The 22,201-nt window shown below is 40.8% G+C and overlaps 1 protein-coding gene across 2 annotated transcripts in view; it reads left to right on the top strand.

Annotated features, from left to right (window-relative positions):
- Positions 1-22,201, top strand: part of CLSTN2 (calsyntenin 2) — a 520,062-nt gene that overhangs the window by 193,154 nt on the left and 304,707 nt on the right. For both annotated transcript variants that reach the window (XM_089507754.1, XM_089507753.1), the window contains exon 2: positions 14,387-14,509. In XM_089507754.1, coding sequence (XP_089363880.1) covers positions 14,387-14,509 — 123 coding nt within the window. The remainder of the gene's footprint in view (positions 1-14,386; positions 14,510-22,201) is intronic.

Raw genomic sequence — 22,201 nt, 5'->3', positions numbered from 1 at the left:
GATCCTGTCCACCTCTGTGGTTCATATGGACAGTTCCAAATCAAAACTTGAGGTGGAAGGAGGTCTACTTCTCCGTGTGTGTGTGTGTGTGTGTGTGTTTTTTTTTTTTTTGGGGGGGGGGTGTTAGGTTAAGCTTCATGGGGCTATTTACAAGGTGAAATGTCACTCCTGACATCTTCTGGGAAAGATAATTCAGGGTTTATTATCCATAAAAAGAGGGAGTCTGGAATAGATGAGGGAATCATAAACAGGAGATGTATGTCACTCTATAACTTTGAGGTGGAACAGATTGCTCCGAAGGGAAAGCCAGATTGGGGCCATAACAACCACATGCTACAGCCCCAATCCGCCTTTTTGCCATCCCAAAAAGAAGTGGCAAAATGCCAGCAAAAGGCCAGCTTTTCCCGCCCCACTGTGGCTTTATGCCAATCCTGTGGTGTGCGATGTATAAACACCTTGCCGCCAGAGTGCCTGGAAGCCAGCCTATGTTTAGGCAGCCAGGTAGCATGAAGCCAGCTTCTGGCTGGCTTCAGAACATGCAGTGTCAAAACGCCACTATCTGAAGCTGCCCAGACAGAGGCGCAAAGGGGCTGGCTGTTTTCCCCTGTTGTTCACTCTGTTCTTGCTGAAGGCAGAATCAATGGTGAGCAGAGTAGAGTGAAGTAAAAAAGAATGGTAGACAGAGTTTACTTCATGTCTGAATAGCTTTTCCTTTCTGTACATCATCTGTTTCTATTCTTATTCAAGCAAAGCAATGAGGAAGCAATTCCAAGAGGAGCATCAAAAAGAGGAAGGCCCAGCCTGGAGCATTTAGAGACACTGATGTTGTTGATGGCAATATGAAATTTGGTCAGTGTCACATGTGGTATTTGGGTCACATCCAAGATGTAGGTACATATCAGAGTAATGTGCATAAGTTCTCCTTTAGACTTGGTAGGATTGTAACAAAAATGCAGGACACTCCTATAAATTTAAGAGATGTAGAGAAGAAATAATTTTAGCAACTGTTGCTTGCTTTCCTGTATTTCATTTGTCAATTCTAGGCTTAGCTAAATGTTGTTTGACAAGTAGATTTCAGTGCCTTTGTGTATAAACTTGTTTAGTGACCTGCAGAAAATGTACTATGTTTCATGCACAACATAGTTTTTACATATGAACTATGGGACAAGTCCAGATAGCTTTATTTAAACTGTCAAAATGTAACTTAATTTTTCACCTACATGAACATTGTGTCCTGTATGTTAAGCAGGTATGATATGTTCTTTTTTATTGTGGTAAATGGAAAGTTAATTCCTGGAGTTCTGGGACAAAAGCTGATAAAATTAGTTCAGTCAAAATGAAGTTAACCAAGAATTGTTTCAATAACAGAATTACATGGAAATTAGTTATGAATTCATATAGCTTCTGCAGAACTACTGATATCAGTCAGCATTCATCGTATTCATATAAAATGATTGTATTATTCATAAGAAAATATTGCTTTTCATGATTGGATGTAGTGTTCTGAATAGTGGATGGATTTTTTTCTACATTCCTCTCTTTAGAAAGAATCAGTGAATCTATGTGCAGTATGTTGCTCAACTGGTTCTTTACCCAAAGGCGTTTTGATTTTTTTAAAACTACTTCTTATAATTTTATTAGTTCATCAGGATCAGGAAATTATAATGTTTATGTTGGAGGATTCTGTCATGTACTCAAGAGTAATGCCAATGAGATGATTTGGGCTAATGGGCTTTTGAAGTCAGCAGTCTATCTGTTTCTGAACCATAATAAAGGATACATGAGAGCCTAAATACCCTAAAGGCACTAGATATAATCTGATTTTCGAAGCTAAGCAGCATCAAGTTTGATTATCACTTGGATGGGAGTCTGCCAATGACGCACTCATGACGTAAGCGACACACAGCAACGTGTATATGCTGAGTGTCGCATACGTCAAGATGGCAGCATCAGTATGGATGGGACATCGCCATGCCATGCTAGGATTAGGGACTGTGAAGTTGGTGCATGGTCCCTAACCCTAGTATCGCCGCCACCACACCCCTTTCGGCCCATCTGTTTCGGGCCATTGTGTCAGAGGTTTTGAGGCTTGTTGAATCTTTGCTCCCATCTAGTCATATGTGATTGTGGACTTTAGATGGTCTGACCCACTTAGAAATTGGTATTCCAGAACCTTTTTTTTTCCCTATTCCATCTGCTTTCTGGGCAATAAACTGGGTTTGTTCTATGCTTTCTGTCCTACTGTATAATAGGGTTATCAGCTATTCAAAATAGCAGTAATTCATGAGACATGGGGTTGACAGCCAGACAGTGGCTATTAACAGCAAAGTGTCTTTCTAAATACCAAATAAAAGTATTGATTTCTGTTAACTTAGCCATGCATTTTTCAGTAAAGCTAACATTTTGTCCACATGTGTTCTCCAAACCCAGGTTACTTTATGATCCATTTTAAGAAAATCCCTATTTGGATTTTTGGTTTCTTTTTTGATACACAAGAATCCTGAATATGTTTTAATTATATCAAAAATGCTTGACAACTATTGGTAACATTCAGAGTGACCTGAAACTTGAATTTGGTTGGATTTACAAAACATCTGTAACTCACATCCCACCCATGTCTTGAAATATGTCATTTTTGATGCCTCATTCAGTCTGCTAAGAGGCAATATCCAGCCCTCTAGTAAGTGACATCCCTAATTGTAAGGGACACTTGGCAACCCTGCTGTATGACATTCTTAAAAACAAGAAATATTTTACATGATCAGTATAATGTATGCTGCTTTAAGGTGGCTGTCAATTTATAGTAACCACATCAATTTCATAGGGTTTTGTTACATAAAGAATAGTGAGATTTGGTTTTGCCAATTCCATCCTCGGAAATAAAGGAATACTGTAAGATTTCCTGCATGGTGAGGGGACTGAATGATGACTACTATAGTCGCAACTCTACAGTTCTATGATTCTATACTGTATTTGTATCCTCTGTTGTAGTGGATGGAGTTTAGCTTCCTTTCCTGAATATCCACAAATTTGAGTTGGAGTACCTGGAAACATCTGAAATATCTGTATTTAAATGTCATTCCCCTTCTTTTTCTATTATGTGCTTTAGATTAAGTGCTATACTTTCCATTGTGCTTGGTTATATCAGAACATTCCTAATGTAGCACTTTGACTGCAGCCACACCGGATTATTATTATTATTATTATTATTATTATTATTATGAACCTTTATTTATAAAGCGCTGTAAATTTACACAGCGCTGTACATACAATCTTTATAATTAGACGGTTCCCTGCCCTCAGGCTTACAATCTAAAAAGACATGACACAAAAGGAGAAGGGAGTGGTGGTGGGGAAGGGGATGAGGTTCTTCTCTACCTCCGAGGTCTGGACCAAGGGAGATGGACTGGAGGGAAGGCTTGGCTTCTTAATGGATGGTTAATCTTCTACCAGGGAGGCCTGTTGGAGCTAGCCTGCCTCTCTAGTAGGATAATACGTATAAAATACATAGCAATACAGGCAATGATTCAATAAAACAGGCAACATAAGAACATCAAATAGCAAGTGACAATTATGCAATGCCTGGGAACGCTTCTCAGAACAGGATGGTCTTCAACTCTGTTTTGAAGCTGGTTAAAGAAGTGATGGCTCTTGCTCGTGGGGGAAGAAGGTTCCAGGAGTGAGGGGCAGCGAGTAAAAAGGGGCAAATCCGAGATGGGGCAGAGGAAATCCTGGGCTGGGACAGCAGATCTTGACTACCAGAACGGAGGGCCCTAGTGGGAAGGTGAGGAGAAATAAGGTCTGACAAGTAAGGAGGGGCCAGCTCATGGAGGACTTTAAACGTCGACAGCAGGAGCTTGTACTGAATGTGGAAAGGGAGTGGGAGCCAGTGAAGGGATGCCAACACAAGAGAGATGTGGTCAGAGTGGTGGGAGGATGTGATAATGCAAGCAGCTGAATGCTGGACAGAAATTAAAGGACACAGGTGAGAAAGAGGAAGCCCAGCCAGGAGGACATTACAGTAATCAAGTCGTGAGATCACTAGGGCATGGACCAGGATCTTGGCAGTAGAGGCGGAGAGATATGGTCGGATTTTAGCAATATTGTATAAAAAGAATCTACAAGCCTTGGCTGTGGTCTGGATCTGAGGGATACACGACAAAAAAGAAATAAAGATAAAACCAAGACTGCAGGCTTGCTGGACTGGTTGAATAGAAATGTTGTCCACAGAGACAGAAAAGGAGTGTTGAAGGGTGGACGTAGGAGGAAAGACAAGAAGCTCTGTCTTGGACATGTTGAGCTTCAAACGCCGATGGCGCATCCACTGCGAGACAGCTGTGAGACAAGACGAAACTTGCTGTTCAAGCCTTGGAGAAAGGTCAGGAGTGGAAAGATACAACTGGGTGTCATCGGCATACAGATGGCAGGAAAAACCAAAAGAGCTAATGAGTTTGCCTAAGGACAGTATGTAGAGAGAAAACAGAAGGGGACCCAGAACAGAGCCCTGGGGAACTCCAACAGATAAGGGAACAGGAGATGAAGTCTGACTACCTGCAACCACTGCAAAAGATCTGTCTGACAAATAAGATCTAATCCAGTTGAGAACAGAGTCTGAGAGTCAGTTCAGAAAGTATATCCACTAGAAGACAGTGATCAATGGTGTCAAAGGCTGCAGACAAATCAAGAAGGATGAGAACAGAGTAAAGACCATTTTCCTTGGCCTGTAAAAGGTCATTTGAGATCTTAGTGAGAGCTGTCTCTGCAGAATGCCTTGGGCGGAAACCAGACTGAAAGGGGTCGAGAATGGAGTTGGCTTCAAGAAACTCAAGACAGCGAGAGTAAACAACCCGTTCCAAAACCTTAGAAAGAAAGGGAAGAAGAGAAATCGGACGATAGCTAGACAATGAAGAGGGGTCAAGAGAAGGTTTTTTCAGAATTGTGGAAATGAGAGCATGTTTGAAGTCCGAAGGGAAGGAGCCTGTAGAAAGAGAGATTGAAGATATGGAGAAGCGAGGGCAGAAAAGAGGGAGCTATAGAAATTAGAAGATGAGTAGGAATTGGATCAAGAGGACAGGTTGCAGGTTTGCAAGAGTTCAGAAGTGTAGAGAGTTCATCCAAAGAAGCAGGAGGAAACACAAATTTTTTTAGGCGAGGGCGAAAGAAGATTATGAACAGAAGAAGAATCGGGAGGGACTATCTCAGAGTGAATGGTGTTAATCTTTGAGATGAAGTAATTAGCAAAGTCATTGGGAGAGAAGGATGAAGAGACAGGAGGAGAGGGAGGTTTAAGCAACGTGTTGAAGGTGGAGAACAAACGCTGTGGGCACCTCTCATTGACAGAGATCAATGATTTGTAATAATTCTGTTTTGCCATAGAGAGGGCCCGGGAGAAGGAAGAAAGAACAAATTCGAAATGGATAAAATCAGGCCGCTGTTTCGACTTTCTCCAAAGACATTCGGCCGCTCTAGAGCAGGACCGGAGAAACTTAATGATGGGGGTAAGCCAGGGCTGAGGCCTAGTCTTAGAGGAAGAAGTGCATACAGAGACAGGGACAAAACTGTCAAGAGTCGAGGAAAGAGTGGAGTTAAATAAAGACATTGCTGAGTCAGCAGAATCCCCAAGATTTAGGGAAGAGAGAGATTAATCCAGGGTCTGACCAAGATGGTTAGAGTCAACAGATTGAAGATCACGAAAATGGCGTTGAACAGTATGACGAGGAGGAGGAGTATAGGTGAGAGAGAAGGAGATTAAATGATGATCAGATAGTGGAAAGTCAAGTGCCAGGTAGTCAGAAATGGTGCAGTTTGCAGCAAGAACTAGGTCAAGACAGTGACTGAGAGAATGAGTTGAAGAGTTGGAGTGTGGTTGGAGTCCAAAAGAAGCTAGGAGAGTTAAAGCAAGACGTTGTAGGGTTATTGGAATCAGCGTGGATATTAAAGTCACCTAGAATCAAAGTGGGGACTGAATCTGAAAGAAAAAATATCAGCCATGATTCAAAGTCTGAGAGGAACTCGGTGGCAGAGCCAGGAGGGCGATAGATAACTGCAACCTGGAGCTGTAGAGGAAAAAAGAGCCTAATAGGATGAAACTCAAAAGAAGAGAAATGATAGCTGGGGGGGGGGGGGGAGGTAGAACTTGGAACTGGCAGGAGTTAGATAGCAAGATACCAACCCCTCTTCCTCGACCCTCAGGGTGGCTGGAGTGGGTGAAGGAGAGACCACCAAAAGAAAGGGCAGCGGAGGTAGCAGTATCATGGGCTGGGAGCCAGGTTTCAGTGAGAGCGAGGAGATTAAAGGATTTGGAGAGAGAAAGATCATGAATTGCTGCTGCTTTAGGGGCAGCAGAGCGACAGTTCCAGAGGGAACAGAGAAATGGAAGCAGGGAGACAGGGAGAGGCCGAATGGGGATCAAGTTAGGAGAAATGTGGGGAGCCATGGGAAGGATAGGATTCACTGCTCAGTGATCAACAGGAGAAGGTGAGACAATGGCAGAAACAGGAGAGAAAGAAGAAAAGCTGTAGCTGGCTCACTTTCTGAGATGGTAAAGCAGCTTTGAGGCTATTGCCAACTCAGGCCTGCTGAGGAAGAGTCCAATGTAAGCAGGAGGTGGATTTGAGGGAGCAGAAAGTCTTACTTGCACTTATTTCCTGTGGAAAAGTCCGATGCAAACAGGCAAAGTCTTTTCAGGCAGCAGAGGTCTTTCTTTCCTTTCTTCCTGTGGAGAATTCTGGGACCAGCAGGGTTGCCTTTCTCTCCCTGTGGATGATGGTGGATGCAGGGGAGGGCTCTTCTTTTGGGCAAGGCCTGATGGCGCTGGGATGCCTAAACAATCCGATTTGACATCACTTTAGCTGCCATGGCTCAGTGCTATGGAATTCTGGAAAATGTAGTTTGTTGAGGCACCAGAGCAGAGAATCCCCAGAATTCCATAGCATTTAACCATGGCAGTCAAAGTGGTATCAAACCAGATTATTTCTGCAGTGCAGATTCACCCTATGAAACTCTGATCACATGCAGATATCTTTCTGCAAGTTGTGACTACTTCAACACTTACAGTCTAGTGTAATATAAAAATTGACACAAGCAATATGTGCAACATCATCATGTCTGCATTAGCATTCCCATTAGCAGTACACTGTGTGGCCTGTTAGCTTATGGGTGCAAATAAATGTACAATAAACAAGGACATTGTGGCAGCTTATCTGCCTAGGGTTATTTCTTTGTTTACTTTTAGTGTGCAATTGGATTTTCAAGCTAATTAAGTACTCAGGTTTTTTTTAGTGAAATATACATGTGAGAGTAATTAGAGATTACTTTAAAGCATTCAACCATATTCTAGAATATGGTTAGAAGTGTATGAGCAGGTCCTAACAATGCTCTTGTTCTCTTTTATGTTCTTACTTCCATTGGACAAGTTGATTTATACATTTAGGACTTCTACTCATTCTTCCATGTATGATCATGGGAAGAACATGGTGGAATGATAAAATAGGTTTCCTCCCTACAGAAGAACACAGGCAAGCTGGTACAGGAAGAACTCTTCTTTCAAATCTTTGGGCCATAAATTCAACCCATACATAGATAAGCAATCAGTATATCAGTTCTAGGATTATTGTTATGTGCTCCTGGCCGCTATCTCTGGCAGCCTTAATCACTCATAATTTCCAGAATTTTTTCAAGTACAGTCCCATATAAAATATGTTACAGTTATTGAAGCATGATTTCATTAAATGATGACTAAGCCATCTCTGTCCAAGAATAGATGGAAGTAGGCAAAGATCTTCCAAGTTTACTGAGACATTTGGGCTTGCTTTGACAAACCAGAATCAAGGAGTTTCCTCAGACAATGTGCTTACTCTTTGATGGGGAGTGCAACCCCATTCAGAAAATCCTATCTGCCGAATTCCTAGACTTCAGAAATGCCCTATCCAAAGAAACTCCAACTTGTTGGGATTCACTCTAAGGCTGCATCTGCCTTACAGAAATAAAAGGTTTAACACTGCTTTAACCATTATTGCTCCATGCTATGGAATCATGGTATTTGTAGTTTGTTGTAGCATCATAGCTCTCTGAAAAAGAAGGCTAAATATATCAGAAAACTACAAATCCCAGAGTCTGAGAACTTTATTGCACAGGCCCTGGACATGATGAGAATGGGAGAAATGGACATTTTGAGAACTGGAGGTGGCATAGAACACTGTTTACTAGACAGGGAGAATGCTGCTGCCGCTGCTACTCAATGTTCTCATCGCGTTCCGAATGTGTTCCCCAGGGGGTGATTTTCAGGAACACTTCTCAAGTGTTCCTGAAAATCGCCCCCTCTGGGAGACATCTGGAATGTGATGGGAATGACTAGTAGCGGCGGTGGCAGCTTCTCCCTGTGTGGTAGACAGCGTTCTATGCTGCGTCCCATTCTCATCACGTCCCCTTTTAGAGCACGACAGACCCATTCCAGGACCTGTGCAATAAAGTTCTTAGTTAAAGAGTGTCATAACTCAACTGCACAAACCCTAATTTTCATGCACTAATTCTGTAGTGCAGATGCAGTCCAAGTTGATTGGCCCTCATCTCACCCATTACTGCCTCCAGGCATTGAAACAGCACCTGTGTGACCACCCCTGACTAGATAGAAAGCAGAAGCTTACAGCTGACACTTCATCCCAGATGACCTCTCTCTGTTGTTTTGTATAGATACTGAAGAACAAGAGGAAAATAACAGAACCTTGTGGGACACCATGCCATAAATGCCACAGGTAGAGATAATTTTGCAAGTAAGAATAGAACCAGATTTCATCAAGACCTTACCTTAGTGTCCAGTGTATCATGGCTGATACTTCTTGTCTCCCAGGAAAGACCGTACAGCATAGAAGGGAAAGTAGTGACATTCCAAATAGCATTAGCCTTTTACCCTTAAGGCATTAGTTTTCACCAACAATTTTAATATAGTCAAATAGGGAGCACATTTTGCTCTCACTAATATCAAGAATTTATTTTGTCAATTACAGATGGATATACATGAAAAGGTTTGTGTCACCAAGACTTTGAACCAAATATTACTGCTTTAGGTTCATGATCTAGTACTGCACAGAAAGAAATTTCAGATAATATTCAGAAGTAGAAAAACTGTATTTTTCATAACTCAACTGCACAAACCCTAATTTCCATGCAAATAGGCTACACTGTCATAGATTATCCAGAAACTGAGAGGAACTGAATTTTATGAAGAACTAGTGGGAGATAAGAAACCATTTTCAGAGTGCAGTTCTGAGAAGAAAGGTCACACAGTTCTGAATAAAGACTAAACCATTTAAGGTGTATGACAGTTTAGTTTTGAAGTTTGCTCGAGATTGTGGGGAAGAAAATAACTTTCAAAATAGCTGTTTTGAAAGATGGAAAGACACATAAAAGAGAAAATTGTATTAAACAGCATATTAAAAATACAGAAATATTATCACAGGAAACACATGGCTATCATGATGTATCAACTCTGCAAGTATTGCTGTGAGTTTGCTCTAAGATTACTGTGAATGGGTCTGTCACTTTGGTTTTCTAAAGTGACGTCTCATGGGGGTGAATATTAAAGATGTGAAAGGAAAGGTTGCAAATTTCAGGAATAAATGTATTTCCCCCCCATGGGAAGACATTCAGTTTTTCCAGTGGAAACATTTTAAAGGGTGAGAAACATAGAAAAATCTCCCCAAAATACTTTCCCTTTTGGAATGAATGGAATGGTGTTTTTTTAGATTTTAAAAAAATACATAGGAACTGTATAGTATGTTGAATGTATGTAAGACAAACTATAGAACAGAGCATTTAAATTACTGTACATACTGTAGGGATCTTTACAGTACTAAAATTCATGCACCTAATGGATGTTGCCATCTTCATGGAAGGAGCCCAGAAATAAAATTCATTGCTTGTGGATTACTATTTTCATATGATGATATTTATTCTGGTATGTTGGAGACTGGAGTAACAACAACAACAACAACAACATTTATTTATAATGCCCCTTTTACCCTTTTCCTATATGTAAAGGAATTGTAATTTTCCATTCTGTAGATTGTTTTACCTACATTCTACATACTACACAGTTCCAGTCCTTAAAACAAATAAAAATGGAAGAAAGCACCCTGTTCAACTTAAATATGCTGTGTAATATAATAAATAATAAATAATAAAAATTTTATTTGTATACCGCCCTTCCCATGATCAGGGCGGTGAACAACAGGATAAAACAATACAATATCAACTGCATATCAAAACAAACAATACAAGTACAATACAACTATTAAAACCAATATTAAAACCCCTTAAGCCAGCTACCCTTGCTGTCAGTGAGGGGGACTAGCTGAACTTGCATTGGGGAATGCTGATTGGAACAGGAAGGTTTTCTGCTCCTTCCTGAACTGGGCCAGGGAGGTGGCCGAGTGGAGCTCAGTGGGCAGCGTATTCCAGAGGGTCGGGGCGACGATGGAATATGATCTCCTTGTTGTGGAGACTAATCTGGCCCCTGGAACCCTCAGTAGTTGCTGCCCAGATGTTCTGAGGGTGCGGGGCGGAATGTATGGGGAATGTATATATACAATGACAACACTGTTGAAGAGCATTTTTAGTGCTGAATTAAGTTTTATATCCAAATGTGATCCTAGCCTGGCAATTTTGACTTTTATGAGACTGCATCTGTACAATTAAACACTTTGTTTTGTTACAATGAAGGTTATCGCATGGGGGAAAAACGTTCCCCGATGCGTTCTAACGAGCACAAGTGCAGGCGCGCACGGAGTGTGATGGGAACCCGATGAGTCCCAGAACGATAGTTTACTGCACGGCGGAATGCCGCCATCGCTGCCGGGTGTTCCCATCGGGTTCCCAATGTGTTCCAGGAGGCGCCATTCTGGGAACGCTTTTGAAACTGACCCCAGAAATGGCGCCTCCTGGAACACATTGGGAACTCGTTAGAATGCATCGGGGAACATTTTTCCCCCATGCAATAACCTTCATAATGTGTTGTTTCTTTTTATATTTCCCGCCCCACCAGTTTTTACATCACAAAAATTATGATACATTTGCTTAAGAGGCATAGAATGCAGAATTTTTTGTGTCTCTCTTTACTATATTTCATATATTCCTATTTCATATATACATATTTCTAGAGTATAATTTCATATTTCATATTATGAATGAAGATTATTTTTTTGTTTTGTTGCTAAAGCAATTTTATCAGGTTTGATGTGCATACATTTTGTTTCCTTCAAGATTTCCATCCTCCATTGCCCCTCAGTGTTTTCAGAAATTTTACACCTCTAGTGAATGTTAATGTTCAAAGCACAGTCTTATTACTTACTTTAAATACCAAGGCAAATTTTAAATACTATGTGCAGTCTGATCTTCAGGTGATGAAAGAATAAAGTCCCATTGCCATCCTGTAAAGTGGGCAAAGACACCGTGATTTCAAGGTATGATGGAAGTTGTGCAATAAAGCCACAACTTCCATCATAACTTGGAGTCATGATGTCTTGTAAGCCAATCTCCTAAATAAGTGGCTCCAGGAAAATAGGAAGAAATCCCTCTCTATGACTTGTTCTTTCCCCTTGGCTGCACATTTCCAAGGCTCAGAGGTCCTTCCAGAAGCTCTCTAACTGGACAACTGTAAGGACATAGTTGGATGAGCATATCCTTTGTCTGGAGATGCTTCAAGGTATCAAGGAAACCTAAAGCAATGTCCTTCCCTGGTCTGCACTGTACTCATCAAAATTGCCAAATTGTCTAAATTGTAACCACTATACTGATGACACACAATTCTAACTTTTCTTTCCATCCAGTTCCAAGGAAATAGTTTCTGTATTTAAATAGTGTCTGCAGTCACTAATGAATTGTATGAAGGTGAAATAAATGAAACTTACTGGTAATTAAAGGCCTGTACAGACTGGCATTTGTTCTGGCCTGGGCCCGAACTAGGGTTGCCGGAGGGTTGAGTGTTTACATGTTCCAAGCCCTTCTTGCAACACCAACCAGAGGGTGCACACCATGATGACATTGCTCATCCACAGCATCCAAAAGGCACTGCACATGAGGGGCATCATAAGGCCACGTTGCACCCCTTATGGCGCCCCTGTAGTGCTGGGAATGGGAGCTGCATTTCACAGATCCTTTTTCAAGTGGGTTGGGGGCATAGTGTCCAGTTGCCACATCCCCAATCCAGCACTTTCAAGGGTGGCACAGTGCCACGCCTGTTGGGCTGTCTGTCCAGCGCCTTAGAAAAGACGAAGGTGTTCCTGATTAGTCAGAAAGCAATCAGTGAATAGGGATTTAATAACCCTGAAATCTTAGGTTCACAGCTAGGGTGTACTCCTGGACTTGAATTTGGGCCTGGATCCCAGAATTTTAGGTGACATCAGGAGTGCATTTACAGAGTTAAAACTTGTATGCTAGCTGCACTCATTCCTTGAGAAGTCAGATCTGGCTATGGTGACATATGCCTTGAATCCCATTTAGACTACTGTAATACACTGTACATAGGGCTGTTTAGAAGCATCAACAGGTACAAAAATGTTGTGGACATGTTGTGGACTGGAGCTGGTTACAGCTGTTACATTCTAAGGTAGAATCCAAAATGCTGTTTTTGACTTTTAAAGACCTTCCTACATAGCTGGGGCGGGTTATAGACCACCCATTTGGGGCGGTCTGGACCCGCCCCTTTCCCCGGAGTATCGGGGCTTCAGCGGCTACACTGGCAGCCGCTGAGGCCCCGATCCGCCGCTTTTCAGGCTGCGGGGAAGCAGCAAAACGTTGCTTCCCCGCAGCCTGAAAAGGGGTGTCCTTGGGGCTTCAAGCCCCAAGGACACCCCGCGGCGGCGGGGAGAGGGAGAAAGGGGCCGCTTGGCCCCTTTCTCCCTTACTTCGCTGGGCGCAGCCGTCTGAAGGCTGCACCCAGCGAAGCAAAGCGGCGCTGCGGACCAGGAAGAAGCTCCGAAATGGAGCTCCTTCCTGGTCCGCGGAAAGGGCGCCCTAGGCGTCCTGCCGCGGATTGAGGACGTCACGTCCGCGCCGCCCCGTCTAGAGGTGGCGCGGCCGTGACGTCCTCACGGCGGCGGCCGTATGGAAGGGCTGCCGCCGTTTAGTGCGTGACGAGCACGCACTAGGGTTAGGGCGGTGCGGAAGCACCGCCCTTTTGTAACCCTAGTTCATGCTCGTCACGCACTAAAGTGCCGGTGTGTAACCGGCCCTGGATACAAACTATCTGAAAGACAATCTCTCTTATATAAAACTGCTCAAGTTTTAAGATCTTCTCTCAGTCCCACCACTTTCACATGTCAATGCATATAGTGGAGTGGAGACCAGGGACAGACATATATATGTTATTGGTATTGGTGAGAATATCAATTCAAATTCAAAATCGTTTGTGTATGGAAATGAAGTAGCAAGTCAGTTATATGCTTCTGAGGAAGCAGACTGAAGCCTACGAAAGCTCATTCTCCCAATTACTTTATTCCAGTTAGTCTCAAAGGTGCTACAAAATCTCTCTATATACTGATTCTACAGACTAACACAGCTACTGTATATCTTTGAACATTTTAACTTATGGGTTTGGAGAGGACTGAGGAGGGAGCCTTCTCAAGGCCAGTTCCCAGGCTGTGCAATTCCCTTCCCATGGCCTGTTTCCTCCTCAGTTTCTGCCAGCAGGTGAAGATTTTTTCATTCAGGCAAGAGTTTGAATTTTATTTATGGAGCAGTAGTGTGAGTGTAGAACCAGCATGGTGTCATGATTTGAATGTTTGACTACAACTTTGGAGATCAGGGTTTGATTCTGTGCTCAAGCATAAAACCCAACTGGGTGACCTTGGGAAAGTCACACTCTCTCAGCCTCAGAGGATGGCAATGACAAATTCCCTCTGAAGAAACTTGCCAAGAAAACCCCATGATAGGGTCATCTTAGGGTTTCTGTAAGTAAAAATGACTAGGTGCACAATAACAGCAGTGTGAAGTGGTATGCTATATTTTTATCTTTTACTGGTAATTACGTTTTAAATTTATTTATAACTGTTTTAAAGAATTTTAAATGGTTAATCCACTTCTGAATAGTGCATGTGTTACCGAGAAGAAAATGTTTCCTTAAATAAATAATCAATATTTCACCGTTTTGTCTTTGGATTTTGGAGATATTCCTCCCCCAGTTTAGCCTTTAAAGGGACCTGGAAGACAGATGTAAGAATAAATGTAATATTATTGGTAGTAGTATTCCAAAATGTAATTGCAGTTCTTTTTATAGCTAACCTTTGGTCTGAGAGAAAATAATTGCATAAATATCTCTTCTAATTTAAAAGAAACCATCATGAACAAATTGGGGAAAAATGCTAATGAAATCCCTTTACATTCTTTGTAGTGAACAAACATAAGCCATGGATTGAAACATCTTATCATGGAGTTATTACAGAAAACAACGACACTGTAATTCTGGATCCTCCACTGGTTGCTTTGGATAAAGATGCCCCTGTTCCATATGCTGGTAAGAAATCATATTTTCTAAACATCTGTAAGGTTTTTTTTATTTGTATACCTGTGTAAATATCATGATAACACATCGCTCAAGTTCTATACTTCGGTGTAGCATTTGCAAAATCATCTAATTTGCAACCTTGCTCCATAGACTTTGCAATAAGGCATATTTTAGACTACCTGCACATTTATTATTGACAAGAAAATTGTCTTCAATTAATGCTATTCAGGGTGTTTATTTATTTATTGGTTTGTGAAACTAATGCAAATTGAGAATTTGCTTTCTGTACACTGTCAGTTATGATTGCCTATAGTTTCATTTGTTGGCAGACAGTTTGCAAACTACTTAAGGAATGTTTTACTGTCATTTACATGATGGTTAATAGTGATTACAATTTGTTTTAATTGGCTGAATCTGGAGAGGAAATTTTCATTGATTTCTGGTAAGACTGTGTATAATAGACATCTGTCAGCAGGAGTTATTTTTTTACTATTTTAGTCAGTGTTCTTATCCAGTGAGTCACATTATAAACAACTTCAACAGAAAATTACTGCTTCTTGATTTCAATTACCTTTTTTGCTTTCTTTCTTTTTGCGTTAAAAGACATTAGAAAAACAGTTCAAAAATCGTATTTATTGTACAATTTTTAAATTAGCATTGAAGATGGGATTGTGTGCAGTTTAGCTTGGGGATCTATGTTGCTTTTAACTTCCAATTATTAGGGTATCTTTTCAAAATAATCTTCTAATAGCACTGTTTACTGCAATTGTTGTATTATAGATTCCAAACTAATGTCATGCCAACGCTTGATTCCCGGTTCGGTGGAACTTACTTCCTCTTTAAGAATGTTACCAATTGGCACTAGAGGCTTTCAAAGACCACTGGGGCAGATTTTTGGGGTGTATGGGAGTACAGCAAGGGAGAAGATTGATCTTCCTTCTTTGCAACTGGAAGTTTAGTTAGCAGACCCAGTCCTTTTGTATTCTGGCCATAGTGCTTATTCATTTTTCTCCCCTGTGGTGTGTTGTATATAATAGATCTATGTGCTATATAGCTCAGTAGAAGCTTTATCACAGTAGGGATGGCATGGTTAGTTCCCTTGTAATTCACAAATTTTGTCTGACAATAATTTTATCATATAAATGGTACCATTACCTACTGTGTTTGTAGTCCTCACTGTAGATCTGTGATGGAGATATCAGATCTTTCCTCTGATTGAGGAACTGCAAACAGATGCAGTAAAGGAGCAGCCACCACACATGGCTACAAAATGGCAATGGCAGTATAATCCATGGCTTGGAAGTTACCTTCGGGGGAGGGCATGGAACTGCTGTTGCAGAAAACATTACGCTTCACAAGGGCCAAGTTGGATTCCATCCTATTTGCTTATTTTATTGAATGTTTAAAAAAAAACATAATTAATTCTAAATAAATGTAAATGCATCTACTATAGGAACAGTTTATTTTAGAGAGAAAATATGATAGTAGAAATTACTTAATGCAGTGTCCTTGTGTTCAAATTGTTGTTGCTGTTGTGTGTTGTTGTTTTGCACATATCTATCTATCTATCTATCTATCTATCTATCTATCATTATTTGTCTGAGAGTTGGTGATTCATAAGAATGGTGATGGTCTGATAAACACATGGGGGGTTGTATAGAAGATATTGTTAGTTTTTAACTCCCATTGTCCCCACTCTTATTTTCTTGCAGTGTTTCTATTCCTATTTGAATTTCTTTCCATTGACTTATTGTGGTGCTTTATAATGATAAAATTCTAACTTCACTTTATTGTTCTCTCTCCCCACCTCCAGTTAATTGATGAGGCCACTTAAGCTCAATTGCAATACCTCAAATGTGTTCTGAATTTCATCATCTCTTCTATTGATTCTCTGCTGGATATCATAATATAGTATTAGAGTAAAAATTATAAGTATTTTTTCTGATATAAATAAATGAAGCATATTGATTTTTTAAAATTGATTTTTGTCACAACCACTTTTTATGTGACTACAGAATGTACCTGTTCTGGAAGTATGCCCCATAGCTTTAACAGACATGGGTACGTATTAGCTAGGTGCCATGTTGGCATCTTGAATGACATGCAAACAGAGGGGAGTGGCATTTACCTGGTCTCTGTTTAGTATGACTGTTGGCTGAAAAGGATATGTAGCCACACATGTTGATAGAAGGGGGCATGGGTCCAATTGACAACATTTGTGCAAGAACTTGTGTGAGTAGAACAGGAGGAAGAGTTCCTACCTACCTACCTACCTACTATCTTGTTTTAAATATTTTCATATCCAGAGATCTCAGAGTGGCATCCAGTAAAACGTATTGCAGAATTTTAAACTACTATACATAAGAAAAATGAAGCTTATAAACATGTTAATCAAGTCAACATGTTAAAAATACAAATTAAAACAGTTTAAACAATTCAAAAACATGTACATGTAAGGCTTCATACAAAACAAATAAGCCCCCAAAGCTTTAGTAAACAATCATGCTTTCACTTGAAGCCATAATACCAACCTTGGCACCAGTTGGGCCTCTGAAGGTCCATACCTGGGGATTTTATGAAAGTGTCTGCCCTCCCCCCATGGCAATGAATGTTGCTGTTACTGACTTTGAAGAGAGAGGACCTCTGGCTTTCACACCCCCCACCTTCTCTGCTTGCAGTTGTTGTAGATGTATACTGACCACTGGCTAATAGGGCTGGGGGGGAATTTTGCTCACTTTCAGCTGGCCTTACCACTGTAGAGCTTTTACCTTGTTTGCAGAAGAAATTGTATAAACAATGTGTTATCTGCATTGCTTTATCATGATTTTTCATTTGAGGTTCTGGAGGCATTGGGCCAGATTCATTTGGAAGGACCCATACTGAATCTGAGGTGAGGGGCAAAATTCAACCTAAAGGCCATCTATACTGCTGCAATGATTCAGTTTGATTCTGCTTGATGCTATGGATTTCTGGGATTTATAGTTTGTTGGGGCACCAGTGCTCTCTGACAGAAAAGGTTAAATGGCTCACAAAACTACAAATCCTAGAATTTCATAGCATAGAGCCATAGCAGTTAAAGTAGTGCCAAACTGAATTAGAGCTACAGTGCAGATGCAGCCCTAGCTGGAATGGGAAAGCTTTTTGTTTTGTTTTTTTAATTCAGCAGTCTCAAGAAAAGTAGCATTTTCTCAAGTCTTGAAACTTGTTGTGAAAAGAGATGTGTGAGAATTCACACATTTGTGAAGCTTATAGATAATTTCAGAAATAAAAGATCCAAAAAAGAATGGATGCACTTCAAAAAGGTGAAGAGCTAAAAATTCTAACACTTATATATACAGTACAATCTCTCTCTCTCTCTCTCTCTCACACACACACACACACACACACACACACACACAATATGTATATGTAATTATTCATTTTCACATGTGAAGATGAAATAGCCCAGGATTTATATCCTACCACAGACAGCCAAATAGGGCCCAAGAAAAAAAAAATCAAACTTGAAATCTCACTAGACGTCAAAATAAGTAAACCTCAAGCTAATATACTTTGGGGGTATTCACACTATAGAACTAAGAGGAACATTGCATTACATATGAATTGACTCAATAATGGAAGCCACAACCCATAGTTTCCAAGATCTGAGCAGGTCTGCTAAACAGTATCTTTTTAAGGTCTCATTCTTAGGATCATCCTACACTAAAGCCAATACATAACAAGTATAATCAAACTCAGACTTCAAAACATTGCACAATAAAACAGTAACATTAATATCATAATTATAAGCATTAAAACCCCACTATAATAATGCAGAAGCATTATACAAATTTTAAAATCATGGGTAACCTGGCATCTAAAGGCTTACAAGGAAGGCACCAGATACATCTGCTGAGGGAGGACATTCCAAAACCAGGTTGCTATCATGGAAGGAACTTTATGAATTTTCTCACACCAGCCTGCTATCCCACCACAATCACACTAGTTTTAGAATAGAAGCATATAGGTTTGGCATCATTATTTATTACACTTCCTACCATGATAGTGCTATGGTGAACCATGATCAAATGATCTGTTTTCCACACTGCCAAATGCCACCTTCCAGAAGGAAAGGCGGGAAAGAGGGATTGTGGCTGCCAACTGCCTCTCAATCTGGCTGCTATGTGAATTTGCATACAGCAGCCGTCTGCAGGAGGCAGTTAGCAGATGAAATCACTCCCATTCCCACCTCATGAACCACAGAGTTGCTGTGTGTACATGCACACAGCAGCCCTGTAGAAATGGTCATGGCTATCAACTACTTCCTGAAGTCGGCTGCTGTGTGCATGTTCACACAGCATCCAGCTCTGGGAATTGGTTGGTGGCCACTATCACTGTAAAGGAAAACTGCAGCATGTAATGGATTAGCAGCAAAATGCAGTAATGGAATAGCAGCAGAGTCTATTGACAGATTTTGTTATCGATGAAAAGGTTTGCAACAGTAATAAATGGAATGCAAGGCAGCAGCAGGATGGACATAATGTTGTGTGATAAGTACCACTCAAAGACACTCTAATCATGTTAAAATTCTGCTTTTTAGCATCATGTTGTAAAGTCCATCATACCTTTACTCCAAGTTCCTTGGCTTTTTAGCCTTTTGTGATGAAGTCCACAGTGTCCTTACTCCAAGTTCCTTCCTTATCAGCTGTATGCACATCTGATAAGGAAGGAACTTGTACCAAGGGCAATAACAGAGAATATTAAGAATGGGGCAAACTGGTGTGGAAAGAGGTACTCCTCCATGTTTGTGATCCTAAGCTGTTTGGTGGTTTATAGGTTAGTATGAGAAAAAGGACAAGGATGTAAGCAGAAGAGGGCTTGTGAAATAGATGAGACATCTGGCTTTAGATGTAATAATAATAATATAATTTATTTATAGCCCGCCTCTCCCTGAAGGATTGAGGCACATAACAATAATAAAATCACAATAACAAAGGAGTTTGTCACACACCTTCAGTTCCGCTACACTCGTGTCACCCCAATGTCACCAATCTGCAATGGGAACCTCATGGTGAGATCGCTCCTGGTGCTTCCGTTTTCGTCATGGAAGCATTCACATAATTGTTAGGAAAAGGGTCCTTTTTTAGTAATGGATCAAATCATTATTAATAAAGGGCCCTAACAATTTTCCTAACAGTTATGCAAACACTTCCATGGCGAAAACAGAAGCATTCCACCTTAATAGCGCCAGGCACGATCCCACCAGGAGGCTCTCAGCACAGATTTGTGACACTGAGGCAATGGGAGCGTAGCGGAATTGAGGGTGTGTAATAAACTCCATAATTAACATAATCCTTAATCCCCAATTAAAAACTATGAAACATCATAAAACACAATCAAAATTACTAAAATTAATCTAAAATTAACACTCATTAAAATGAGGCAGTTTTGGGAAAAATGAAGTGACCACAGTTATGTGACAATGGGGGAGCCTGTTTATCAATCTGAGAATGCTCACTGGAAGAGATCCACCTTAACAGTCTTCTTGAAGGCATCAAGAGTTTTAATGTGATGGATCCCCTCTGGCAGGTCATTCCAAAGTTTAATAGCGGCCAGTGAAAAGGTCCTCTGGGTAACTACAGCAAGCCTGGTTGTTTTTGGCTGTAGTAAATTACTCCCACAGGACCTGAGTGTGCTGGGTGGACTGTATGGAAGAAGATGCTCCCACAAATAAGCTAGACCTAAGCCATGTAGGGCTTTAAAGGTTATTACCAACACCTTGTAGTGTGCCCAGAAGCTAATTGGCAGCCAATGAAGGGTTTTTAAAACAGGTATTGTGGTGTCTGCTGTCGGAATCCAATCTTGTAAGAATCCAAACAGAGTCCAATCTTCATGTAAAAGTGATGTGTTTATTCATCCATGAGCTATTGAGCACAGCCAGTCCCAGGAGAGTGAGATGAGGAAGAGAGAACAATCAATTCCTGTCCAACCCTCTTAAAATATATATATATATATATATATATATATATATAGAGAGAGAGAGAGAGAGAGAGAGAGTGTACACAACCCCCCCCCCCCCCCACACACACACATACTGCAGCTGATATCACTAAGGGGTGTGATATCTCCTTTTCATACAAATATATAAAAAAACAATAATTATACATAGTTTTTTGTGGTTTTTTAGGGCTATGTGGCCATGTTCTAGAGAAGTTTTTCCTGACGTTTTGCCAGCATCTTCTCTGAATATATCCTATTATTAAGAGTCTTTATCTGATATGACCGTGGCTGATTACATCTTTCAATAACTGTGGCAGGAAGCCATCTTTTCTTACAGTCATTAGATTACATCCAAACTGCATCTCCCTCTTGTAATGGTTGAAGTGGTCTAGCTGTTTGATCATAGAAATTGTTTTTGTCTTTTCTGAACTCTTTGTAGATCTTGATGCACATTAATAGGAATCCTACGGCATAATAAACCAGTTGTTATGGGAAGTTTACTTCTCAACATCCTGCCCATCAACATCTGTGCAGGCAAATCTGACAACCCTGTGATTGGTGTATTGTGATATTCCAACAACACTAGATACAGATCCCCACCAGCCTTCCCTAATTTGGTCATAAGCTGTTTAATAGACTGAATTGCTTGTTCTGCCATACCATTAGATTGTGCATATCCTGGACTACTAAAATATTGTTCAAATCCCCATTCTTTAGAAAATGTTTTAAATTCTTGACTAGCAAATGGCATGTTATCATTCATCACTATTCTTGGTATCCCATCCTGGCACCACACTTAATCTTTAACTGGCCAGAAAGATTTTGCTATTGGACCTACATCTCTCATATATTGTGGCCATCCTTGATCTAGGTATGTTTGAACCATCTTAAGCTGGGGATCACATTTTGTTGCCTCTTGTATTATACACACTTTGTCTGGATGCATTGCTAAAGTGTTCTCCTCATGTATTACTTTCTCATCTCCCATGGAATACTCTTCACTGAAAGGAGGATCTACAGTGGCTCATGACAAGATATCAGCCAGATACATAATGTTACCTGGGGTATATACAATGTTAAGTTGATACCTTTGAAGCTGCAAAATCATTCGTTGCAACAAGCAGGGACACTGCCTATTGGCTTAGGAGCGTGAAGGGTTTTTAAAACAGGTATTGTGGTGCCTGCTGTTGGAATCCAATCTTGTAAGAATCGAAACAGAGTCCAGTCTTCATGTAAAAGTGATAAGTTTAGTCATCCATGAACTATTGAGCACATCCAGTCCCAGGAGAGTGAGATGAGGAAGACAGAACAATCAATTCCTCTCCAACCCTCTTAATAGTGTGTGTGTGTGTGTAGTGCAGCTGATATCACTAAGGGGTGTGTCTTAAAGGTATCTTACATCACAGGTGTTATATGGTTGAACTTGGATTTGCCAGTGACCAGTCTGGTTGCCATGTTTTGGACTAATTGAAGCTTCCAAACTTGGCACAAGGGTAGCCCCACATAGAGCGCATTGCAGAAGTCCAATCCATAGGTTACCACAGCGTGTACCACTGTTTCTAGGTCTCCTGGAGTTTGAACTGATGAAAAATCCAAATAGATATACAGTGGGCCCTTCCCTTACACGGGGGATCCGTTCTGGACCCTTCCCCCCCCATGTAAGGGGAAAACGTGTATGCTCAAGTCCCTTTAGAAGTAATGGGGCTTGTGCCTATGGTGTGC

The sequence above is a fragment of the Sceloporus occidentalis genome, unplaced genomic scaffold (genome assembly GCF_023333645.1).
Source record: "Sceloporus occidentalis isolate IW3139 unplaced genomic scaffold, rSceOcc1.0.p SCAF_2, whole genome shotgun sequence".
NCBI classification, from domain to species: domain Eukaryota; kingdom Metazoa; phylum Chordata; class Lepidosauria; order Squamata; family Phrynosomatidae; genus Sceloporus; species Sceloporus occidentalis.
This window is presented reverse-complemented; position numbering and strand designations above follow the sequence as displayed.